An 11,588-nucleotide genomic window follows, 5' to 3' on the forward strand; every position below is an offset into this window, starting at 1 on the left:
GGGCATCAACACCTAATGTAGAAGAAAGTGATCAACTTCCTGTATATGCTCATGATTTGACAATAGAGTCTCAGATTTGACAATGTCACAGTCTCTCGAACAATGTCTCCCACGACAGTGTCAAACACTTTCCAAAAGTCTACAAAACAATTGTAAACCTTTGAAGAGCAATGACAAGCCTCCTCAATAATGGCTCAAAGTGTTAAATTGTGATCAAATGTATATTAGTTGGGGTGAAAACATGCTTATCCTCTAGCCTTGAGATGACAACGCTCTAGCTCCTCAGAAAGCCACTGATATAAGACTGGCATAAAGCTTGGAGAATGTATCACCTACCACGATCATTTGATAGTTGTTTGGAACAGGACTTGCTTCTTCACTGTCGTTCAGGACCAGTGCTTGTTCACTGTCGTTCTAGCGAAATAATATTTGCTTCTTAGTGTCATCTTTAGGTCTTTATGTTTTGTTTGCAATATTACGCAGCTCTCAAACAACTAGGTCAGAAAAGATAAGAAGAGAAATAAGCATTCTCATCCAAGTCCTCAATCACGATGAAGGGGCTAACACATTGTCTGAGAAGGGTGCCTGAGAGTACCAAAGGCTGAAGGGGCCAGACTGCACGATCTTAGGGTGACACCTAGAAATCCTTAATTTACATATGTATAGTAGAAAGGCTTTCTTGAAGATGACACATTTGAATTTTCATATCCTTCCCCTGTTGCTTTCTATATACAAGTTAATTCCACATATTATTTGAAAAACCTTTAATTTTTTACATTAATAAAATCACATACCATGCATATCAAACAGAATTCCCCTTACCTGCTGCGATGACTCTGAAATTTGACATTTAAGTCAGTGTGAGCAGAAAATGATATCCGCAGATGGCATGAAGCTACATGTTCTGGAAGCAAATATCTAAATTCGAAACACAGAGCACAGAAAATGTCAATCAGATATTAAAGTCAAGAATGCTTTCATCAGCAAGGCAACACCATCAAATTCTAAATTATTTGCCACGGCTGCATATGCACATTTTACTTCATATACATAGAAGAAATACACAATCACCTTGGTATGCTTCGTCCATCCAAGGCACTTCTTGCAGAAGCAGCAGTATCTGCATCACTAAATTGCACCAGTGCCTGTCCACAAAAGTATTTTAATATAAATAATTTTCTGGAAACAAACATTTTGCTTATATGTGCGTCGTATTAATGCTTGGCATAAAAACATCACAATTTTCAAGGTCCTACCACATTTTTCTAGTTCCAAACCTGAAAATCACAATTTTCAAGGTCCTACCACATTTTTCTAGTTCCAAACCTGAAAACCTGCAGTCTTCTCGAATGTAGCAATCTTATGCACAAACCCAAAAGCTGAAAATACCTGTACCAAAAAGCAGTTTCCAATTATCTTCAAGCTTGAAAAGTTACAAAGTACACAGCCTTTCACAATATTCTGCTAAAATCAAGTATGGAAATAGCAAAATAAATTCAACTCCTGTTGCTGTGATGCAGAATACAAAATAAAAATATCACTAAGACAAACAAATGAAGAAAATACAGCATCATCCAATTTGTTACATAATAATGATAATAATAATAGCCCCTCCCCCATCAAAAGCTTGAAATGTCTTCAGCCTTGGAAACAGTCAAAAAGAAGGCTGGAGGAGGCCAAAAGCAGTAATTCCAAAGCAATTTGTTAAAGCTAAAGCAGAGGATCTGAAGGCCTTGGTAGAATCAGACTGAGCTTTTACAAAAGGGAATAAAGAGAAAGCCACTCTTGCCCACTATCCCAAAGCGTCATTCCCTCTGCTAAAATAGACAGATCTGAGGACAAAAAGTCTGTGAGAAGCCAGCCAAAGTTTGTTCAACAAACTCTCTTGCACCTTGTAACCAACCTACATCAATACTATGATTCACCCCTTAGCAGAAAATCACAAGGGATCAGCCTCAAAAACATCTCTCTCCCCAGGATCAAGATATACAAGACAACTATCAAGAGAGAGAACATAGGGGAAGCCCAGAATCAAATTTAATACTAAATCTGTTCCTGGAACTGTTTCCTTCTGGACTTCTCTTATGAATTACTGGTAATAAATCAAAAGCAGAATCTCCTAAAATTTTGGGTTGATTCTAAGTAGATTCAAGGTAAAACCCAATAAATGAGAAGCTCACATCAATTTCACAGCTCCCATACTCCTGTTAAGTCAGATACACTTGTAGATCTCTGATTAGCTAGAGTCTATTGTATGCTCATAGGATCTTTTTTCAAAAATATATAACAAGTTGTTATTTGCCAATAATATTAATAACAGCAGGGATTATCATCCAAGCATACGACAATTGAAAGAGCAAATACTACAAAAAATACACTAGGAAATGTTATCTTAGAAATCTGCAGATCTCTAAAAAATAGGCATTTCTCATCAATTGATAACAGATAATAGAAACTAATATTAGTAATTGGGCAAACAAATACTAGTCCATTTAGAGATAAGAAGAGCCAAAGGAAAAAAATTATGAACTTCAAAAAGTGGTCATTCCCCAGGTTGTGTGGAATTTAAACTGGGTTTTAAGGACACAGAAAAGAAGAGTGAGATGAATCAAGAACAATCTGAACTTTATCAGGCTGTAGGGTTAGGAGCAGTAGGGTCAAGAGACAGGGTTAAGCAAAACACACGTGCGTTCTCTCCCGATGCAGTGGGCTGCCATCAAAAATGTGTCCGTGTAGAGTTATGTCAAACACAAGCCATAACATCAAGTATAACCCCTTGTTTGTAACTGAAATACACAAGACAAGACACATCAAAAATGCTTACATACCCTCTACCTTGTTTTATAGACAAAAATATAAGCATAGTCCACAACCTGAATCTAGATAAATTTAGGATTAGTTTGATATAATATCACCTTTCCTGCTGCCTCTTAAGTGTTCTTAAAACTTACCAAATGCAAAACATCAATGCTGACATCCCCAGAATCGACACCCTCAATTGTCACCAATAATACATTGCTGGCAACATCTCCAGTGCTTTTATTGTTTACGATTTCTTGCCTGTTTGAGTATTGCAGGTAAACACTTTTGCCCCGTACCTGAGCAGGTTCTGATGATGAAGCATAATATGAAACCATTGCAATGGCTTGATTCAAATCTGCCTAAACACAGCAAAAAACACAACCAAAACTTAGTATTGAATAAAGAAAATATATCATAGAAACCTGTGTGACAAGAATAAGTAAACAATAGTTTTCAGTGAAAAATGCCAAGAACAATTGTCACCCCTTGTTCCAACTTCCCAGATCAACTCAGTTTTCATAACTCTTATAAATATAGCTCTAGAAAAATATTACAAAGGCACCTTTCCAGATCAACTCAAGTTTCATAACTGTCATGAATATAACCCTAGAAAACTCTAATAAGAGCCTACTATCAATGAAATAACACGTTTGAAGTAAGATTCATTGAAGATTAAGCTCACACAAGAAAAAAATAGCTTGCACCATAATGCACTTGAAGGCGCACATTTGCACCATTCAGAGTGTGTAAGTGGCATTGAATCATCTATTGTATGTGCAGCTGCAAAACAATTATGTTTTGATGTCACTAGAGATTGAGGCAATTGTCATATGCGGCTTCTGATAACTGCACCCACCAACTGGAAAGACGAAAGTTTTAACCATCGTGGAAAAGTTAAATTATGATAGTTATTTTCTACGTGCACATAGACAAGATTTGTTCATCAACATGTTAATCAGTGGGGAATTTTGTAAAATTGCCAGCTGACAAGGAGTAGATTCGATTGCTTTTGGGCATCACAGGAAGATATGGACGACTTCTAGGCATTTTTTAGTAATTTTAGTTGCTGCACAGTATTACAGGGAAATGAAGCTCTAATAATTATATAAAATATATTTTTAACATATAAACATCAGTATCATCCTTCAACTATTACATATTCTAACTCTCAAAAACAGTTATATGTTCAAGATCAGTGTTGCCAGAAGCACTCCCCCAAGGCCCGCTTCCCCCTGGAACCCTGCCCTGAGTGGAGAGCATCCAAGGGTACCCCTGGGAGTAGCTCCTTTCCCCTTTTGGGAGTGTGGCACTCCATAGGATGCTCCCTAGATGCTCACTAGGTGCTCACTTCACAAATTGAACCATGACTACTTTTTTAATAGGTTTGACCAAAACTGCTGGCATTTAATGGTAATCTTAAATTCCTAAAAGGAAAGATGAAGAAAATGTCATCTTTTACTTAAGTTTGTAGCACTAACATTAACTGTTTCAGGATGTTTGAGAGTGATTCCAACCTTATAAGACTTCATATGAAGAAATTGGAATTTCAGAATTAAGGCTTCTGTGATTTGAATTGTGCAGAGCTTTTTCTTCCAGATCCATCACATTAGAAATTTCATATCCCATTCAAGATTCAGCAGTCTTAACAGTTTTCAGGAATTCAGGATTGATGTGACTGCAGAGTATCCATTGGATTCTATCATGTATGTTTATATGTAATTGGCGTCTAATCAAGAGAACCAAGCCCTTTATGAACACTCCACACTCTGGCAATATAGTTCGAGATGCACCAAGCAAGACAGAAACTAAGGGAAAAGTCTATTTTGGCACCCTTATCAACTATTGAACTTATTGCAATTCAACTCTTCTCCATGCACTGGCAAAATTGGTGAGAGTTTTGGCCTTTTTATACTCAACTCATACTCACCAATGGCACCTGGGGCAAAAGCCTATTTTGGCACCCTTAGCAAATGTTGAGCTTCTTGCAATTCTCCAGGCACTAGCAAAATTGGCATGGGCTTCAGCTTTTGTATTCAACACATACTTGCCATGGTAGATAACTACAGGTACACGGCATACTCATCAGTATGGAAAAACTACAGCAAATACTGCACATGCAAAAATCAACCAATGGATTGTGAATACAGAACCAAGCATCATGGTTATGTACAGAGAAGCACATTGCAAGTACAGAGCCAAGCATGCTGACTACACGTATTGAGCGCACAATTCTTAGTCAACACTGCAAAGTACTTAGCCAAATGCCACACTCCACATAGCAGTTAGTGCATCCACCCATGGGATTCATCCCAAGGCCCTTAAATCCTATCTTTTGCATATAAAATAGCCATCCCCCCACTCTAAACACAACAGTTATTTCGATTTCCATAGCGCTCTGTATTTCTGAGTTTGTATGTGCAATTTAGAGCAAAATATACTTAGTGCTCTGAATTTTCTATATTTCTGCCTCATTTTTTTTTCTCCGATGATATGTGTGTGTCATTTCCTCGTACCCAGATCGTGATATTTTGAAAATATCCAGCAAATATGTATCTACATTGGGATTCATTTCCAAGCAACCTTGCTTAGCCGACTCTCAAATTCGTGATTATAATCATTTGTTCAATTATAAAACATCATCTGTGGTTTTTATTTTCAATTTGAAATAGTGAGACTCTAGCTTCAGACATATGCCTCACACCTATATGATGCCCATGATTTAGTGTGACTTGACAATCTAACCAGCCAGTTAGATCACTTATTTATTCTAGTAAACCTGGAAGGCATTCCTACCCACCAAGCAGACTTCATTTAATAATAGATCATCCATGGATGTAGTCTTGTACGATAACTTCAAAACCCAGAGTCGTCTGTGTTTGTGGAGTTACTCAAAATTGGAGCAATTATTGAACATCAGAATGAAAAAAAAAAAGTCTGCAGGGTGGGTAGAAAAGCTCTTCCCAGCAAGCCAGGGAACTTCTCAGGCTACTTTCAGCCACTTTTCTAGGTTACCAATACGTGCTTTCTGTTAGAACTCATTAACAGTAAATACTAAATGCCCACTAGCCTAGTCTCTGTCTGCCTTCAAAGAACACAGACTTTCACTTACTTCAACCTTCTATTACAAAAAATTATTCCACTCACTACACTTCCTTAAGGGTTTTCTTTCAAGGTTCCAGTAAAAGTTTTACGTTGCTGCTTGTGCGAATTTCATCTTTCTAGGTTACCAATACGTGCTTTCTGTTAGAACTCATTAACAGTAAATACTAAATGCCCACTAGCCTAGTCTCTGTCTGCCTTCAAAGAACACAGACTTTCACTTACTTCAACCTTCTATTACAAAAAATTATTCCACTCACTACACTTACTAAAGGGTTTTCTTTCAAGTTTCCAGTAAAAGTTTTACGTTGCTGTTTGTGCGAATTTCATCTCAAGTATCTCAGTAATCAATGATTCCTAAAGTGGGAGTGTGCCATTTTCTCGTCCTATTTGAAAGCAATATGTTGTCATGTATTTTTTGATTGATGATCCCATACTTCCAACCATGCTTGCAACGTAGTGCGCCCCCCCTTCGAATCACCCCCGGAGCACACTGCGAGCGGGAGCGAATTGGGAGCACGCTCCGGCTAAAAAAATCACTCTTGGGTTTTTTCACAAATTTTATCACAAAGATGCTCCAAACGTAGAAAAGATATAAATAGACACAACGGATGATTAGAAAAAAAATAATAATAATAATAATAAATTCAAAGAAACAAGAATTTGAGTAGGGCAACCTAATATTCAAGCCTATAGCCCTAGTATTGATATGCAATTCATGGTAATGTTAAATTCTTAAAACAAACATCCTTTTATTTAAAAACATTACCATGAAATGACTCAGGATGTTTGAGAGTGGTTTCGACCTCATTAGATTTCATATGGAGAAAGTAGAATTTTAGATCTCACTCAAAATCCAGCAGACTTATCAGTCTTTCAAGATTTCAGGATTGCAATGTTTCCATTGGATTTTGTCATGTACTAGGGTATAGGACTCATATTTAAACAAGAGCACCAAACCCTCTATGTACCTTGATGTTAGTGATGACATTGGTTGTCGAACTCCTCTATCATGACCCTACTTAAAATGTGCCAATCACTAAAACAAAATCTTGACTTGACATGCTACATTTTTTCTATCTTATGTTAACATTTTTTCTATCTTATGTTAATAACTTAGAGGGTGATATTAATGACAGATCCCAACTAGGCAATGATTTTGATGATATGTAGCTATTTGTTGCAACATGGTTTTTTTGGATGCTAGAGGCCATATAGAGCCTATTTGTTGATGTATTTTCCATTTAGAGATGGATTGCACTCGATGCTATCTTGGTTATGTGCACCAATGCATGCTATATAAATGAGTACTTGTAACTTGTGGACAAGGTTGATGAAGATTATAACTTCTAGATTATTGATGTTATATATTTTAATCCATGTTTTTGTGTTTTTTTATATCTAATTCATCATTCTACATACTTTTGATGACATAAATGCTTCAAAATATATAAAAATATATATTATATAAAAATTTGCTCTGAACTCATGTAAGGAAGCCTTCCGTTCAATTTTATCATGCAAAACCAAAGTTATGTTGATCACTTACTCCTAGTTTGTAAAGATGGCATGCCAACATAATTGTAAGAATCAGTTTATATTACAACATTTTCCAAACCATGTTTATTAAGGCCAGTATTATCGGAACTGGACTGGAACCGGTGGAACCAGTGGAACCAGTCCAGTTCGGTACTAAACCGACTGCTTTTGTAATGGAACCAACTGGTTCGGTACCAAACTGGCCTTTTTATATTGAACCCTCCAGGTATGTACCAAACCAGCTAGTTTCGCACAATTTGATCAAAGATGTTCAAAAAACAAGTTTAAAATAACAACAGAAACAAGAATTTTTTTGTGAGGCGGCCTAATACTCAAGCCTAAGGCCCTAGTATTGCTATGCAATTCATGGTAATGTTAAATTCTTTAAGTTATGAGGTCAGAACCACTCTCGAACATCATGAGTCATTTCATGGCAACGTTAAAATTTTAAGTTAAACACTGAATGACTCCAGATGTTTGAGAGTGGTTCTGACCTCGCTGAAATCTTGAATGACTAAGGCTTTAGAGGCTATCTAAAGCCTTATTTTATGTATTTTCGATTCAGATGTGGATTGCACTCAATGCTATTTTGGTTACATACACCCTTACATGCGATATAAATGAGAATTTTTCTTATTTGTGTATCAATGATTTGGATTCATAAGGATGCACATCAATATATACGTTTTTCTTTAAAATTTTAATATTTTATGTATTTTTGGTCAACCAGCTTTTTTGTCCGATTCCTTTACCAATTCCGGTCCGGTTCTAACCGGTTCCTGGATCAGAGGGTTTCCAGGTTCGATCACCAGTTCGGTTCCCATAATATTGATTACGGCTGTGATCTTGTCGCAAGTTGGAGCACGTGCCATGATGACTACCCAGGTTCAAAACCCAAGATAATGCAGTTGACCAAAACTTTCTGAGGCATACATCACAAGTCCTGGCTGATTTTGATGTAATAGATGCCCCTTTGTCAACAAAAACTTTCTGGTGGTAAAGCTAATATTGTAAGTTCTAACTTCTAAAACCTTTCATGTCAAAAGGGGCTGGCCAAAAGAAACACCATTATCTAAACCATCAATTTGACATCAACAAACTATATTCAAAGTTAAAGATAATTCTAATTACTTTTCTAAATCAAGGACAGGGGCACCAGACTTAGGACTTCTATCCACTGGTTGCGAAATTGTGGTAACGTTTATCCTTGTAACAACCTGTTTCACACAGGATTCTATCAAGCAATTATGTCGATAAACTAAACTAGATTGACTTGATATATGTCTCTTTATGCTCCCTTCCCTTTAGCATCTCGCAATCCACTTTAAGATCTCCCAAGAGCTTATTCTTTTTTTTAAGTACTTCCTGAAAGCCGAAGAAAAGAGGTAGGGCACCACAAACAGCCTGCTTGAGTGGGAAAAATGAACATTGAGAGAAGAACCACTTAACACAAGTACGTTTGGCTACGCTGTTGATGCAGGGGATGCTCTGCTGTGAAAACTACCCGAGACCTACAAATCGCCCCAACTACTTCTTCACGCCTTCGGTGAACTGAACCTTGGTGCGTGGGCAGATATGACACCTTCGTTGCTGCTTAAACATTAACGCATTGACAACTCATCCTAATTCCATCTGTAGGACCACATTCGAGGTGATTTATTTGCAGATGTAAACTCGACGCTAAAAAACCAAGAGTCAAAAAGGATTTCAAGTTGAGTTTATCTCTCGAAAGTCACCGATTCAAATTTCACACGATAATTGTAAGGGCTCGGCAAAAGGCTTACAAAGATTCATAGCAAGTTTTTCAAAGGTGTTCATTGGTACCCACGGGCCACAATAAATCCCCAATCACTCATAACATTGATTTCTTATCAACACGGATCCAGACTAAATTCTAGGCCGTTTTCCCTTCAGCATCGATCCAGGTCGCGGTTTGTGCCTTTTGATCTAGGTTAGACATTTATTAATAAATTTTATTGCAAAGAGTTAACAAGGACCGTACTCAGGACGCCCGATTTATGAAAAAATGATTAAGCTTTCAATTTAAATAGCGATGTAAAGGTTACAGAGTGAGGTGAAAATACTTACAAATTCAACAAAAGCCTGGTTATGGTTGGCTCCCACATTACACTTAGTATTTACAATTTTCCCGAATGGCTTGCACAGCTCAACAAGCTCCTCCTCAGAGCATTCCCAGGGAAGATTTCTGAGGTGCAGAACTTTCGACGGTGGCTGCGTGTATCGAAACTGAGGCTGACCGGCTGAGGAAGCCATTGCTATGTGGAAAAGGCTTGTGGAAAAAGGCTTCGCAAGTGAAACGAAAAGGGATTCGAACCCTAGACCGCCATAAGAAGAAGAGAATAAAACCCTTACTGCTGCTCTCGTTCTCTTGTTCTTCCCCTTGTAAGGAGCCTTTCCGCCCAGAAAACGTCTGCGTTGTGAACCCAAATACAATCACGTCTACGCCTCTGGCTAAGAAATGTACATAAGGTCTACGTACATCGTCAGTGTATGTATCGGTAGTCTATATGTATGAATCCTACCATGCGATGCAGCAGGGAATCACGAAAGTATTATAAGAAGATGTACAGAAGTGGTTTTAGCCCCTTGACCGACTGAAGTATTATAGGAAGATATACAAAAGTGGTTTTAGTCCCCTTGACCGACTATTTGTTAAGCAAATAAAAATAATTATACAAATATTTTTATAAATGATAGAGGAGGTTAAAATGGATTCACACATTTATTTTTACCTTTTTATTATTATGTTACATCTTTTTTAATTATATTCGGATATTTTTATAATTTGTTATTTTTGCCATGAAGAAATTATTTACACAACTTATCTATATTGAATCTATATTGAATAGTAAAATGTATTTGAGTGCACATGCCAAACTCTTTTATAAATTAGCATAAATTCATCCCCTCTTTAATAAATTTACATAAATCCATTTTTATGAAAGAGTGTTTTTAGACTTAGAAAGTTGTGATAATTTGTTTAGCTTTTACAAGTTTGAGATTAAGATTATAATATTTTGTTTGCCATTAAATCTTAAAAGTTAATTTTTTTTAATTTTTAATTTTATGTTTTTGAAAATGAGTGAAATGTTACTTCAATGGTAGAACATCACAACAAGAGTAATGTGATGTTAAGTTATTTATTATTATTACCTATGTTGTATTTTCATGCAGATTTTTATCACTATATTTTTTTTCCTGCAAATTTCATTTGCATGGTTAGTTATGAGTATAAAATTATGAATCTTAAATTTGTAAGAATGTCTATTGGTAGTGGTTTGATGGTTGAGATGGGTTGTTGTCACAATAATAATCTAGGTTTAAATTTTTGTGGATGTATAGCCAAAATCATATGTATGTATTGATCAAGTTTAATAACTCCCTTATTAAAGTGGGCTTTATCATGCTATTGTGAAGTTGAGTTGGTGGTTGGCAAAGAGGAAATGAATGTGCAACCATAAACAAATGGAATATATGAATGGCATTGCCTCCTTTCTTTCGTCAATCAACAATGGGTAGCCTATGGTAAGGGATCATAGCAAGAGTTTGTTCGGTTTGTGGGTTTTTGTTTGTTGAATATGGGATGCTTTTAATGTTAGTAACATGTTGGACACCACAACCTTTATCCTTTAATGGAAGCAAAGGCCATCACACTCAACTAGAATGAAACCCCCTAGGCTCATATTTTCATGACATATTTGCATGAGCTGAAGAAGGAAGAATTAAACACACTATTGGAGAAAGACACAAGGAGGTTATTATGTTTTGCAACCTCTATGAAGGTCATTATGAAGGCTAAGAATTATGTCATTGTAATGAGAGAGTGTTCTAATGGGGGACTAGTGAATTGAATGGGTGGCTCACTGAGGTTTGGAAAGTTGTCAAGAGGTTTGCCATGGTCAGACCTTCCTACAAGCAGGAAAAGTACCATCTTTATCATTAAATGGATGCATACCGTGTGTTTAACAAAATGCATACACAAGACATGTTTGATGAAATATTGTATATTAATAACATTGTTGGGTTGGCTTTAATCTAGAAGGGTTTTGATATCAAAGTAAGCTTTCAAATCATGGGAAAGCCTTTTTTCCATGCCATGATTCTCAGATTTCAACCCTACCATTATC

The 11,588-nt window shown here is 36.6% G+C and overlaps 1 protein-coding gene across 1 annotated transcript in view; it reads right to left on the reverse strand.

Moving 5' to 3' along the window:
• Positions 1-10,059, reverse strand: part of LOC149164735 (polypyrimidine tract-binding protein homolog 1-like) — a 36,220-nt gene extending 26,161 nt beyond the window's left edge. Inside the window, exons 1-5 of the mRNA XM_089432181.1 lie at positions 9,529-10,059; positions 2,952-3,161; positions 1,327-1,389; positions 1,072-1,145; positions 823-918 (exon numbers count right to left, since the gene is read on the reverse strand). Of these exons, the coding sequence (XP_089288307.1) occupies positions 823-918; positions 1,072-1,145; positions 1,327-1,389; positions 2,952-3,161; positions 9,529-9,714 (629 nt within the window). The 5' untranslated portion in view covers positions 9,715-10,059. The remainder of the gene's footprint in view (positions 1-822; positions 919-1,071; positions 1,146-1,326; positions 1,390-2,951; positions 3,162-9,528) is intronic.
• Positions 10,060-11,588: the final 1,529 nt, after the last annotated feature.

The sequence above is a fragment of the Pinus tabuliformis genome, chromosome 5_1 (genome assembly GCF_031772625.1).
Source record: "Pinus tabuliformis cultivar Carrire ecotype Pingquan chromosome 5_1, CPIR1, whole genome shotgun sequence".
NCBI classification, from domain to species: domain Eukaryota; kingdom Viridiplantae; phylum Streptophyta; class Pinopsida; order Pinales; family Pinaceae; genus Pinus; species Pinus tabuliformis.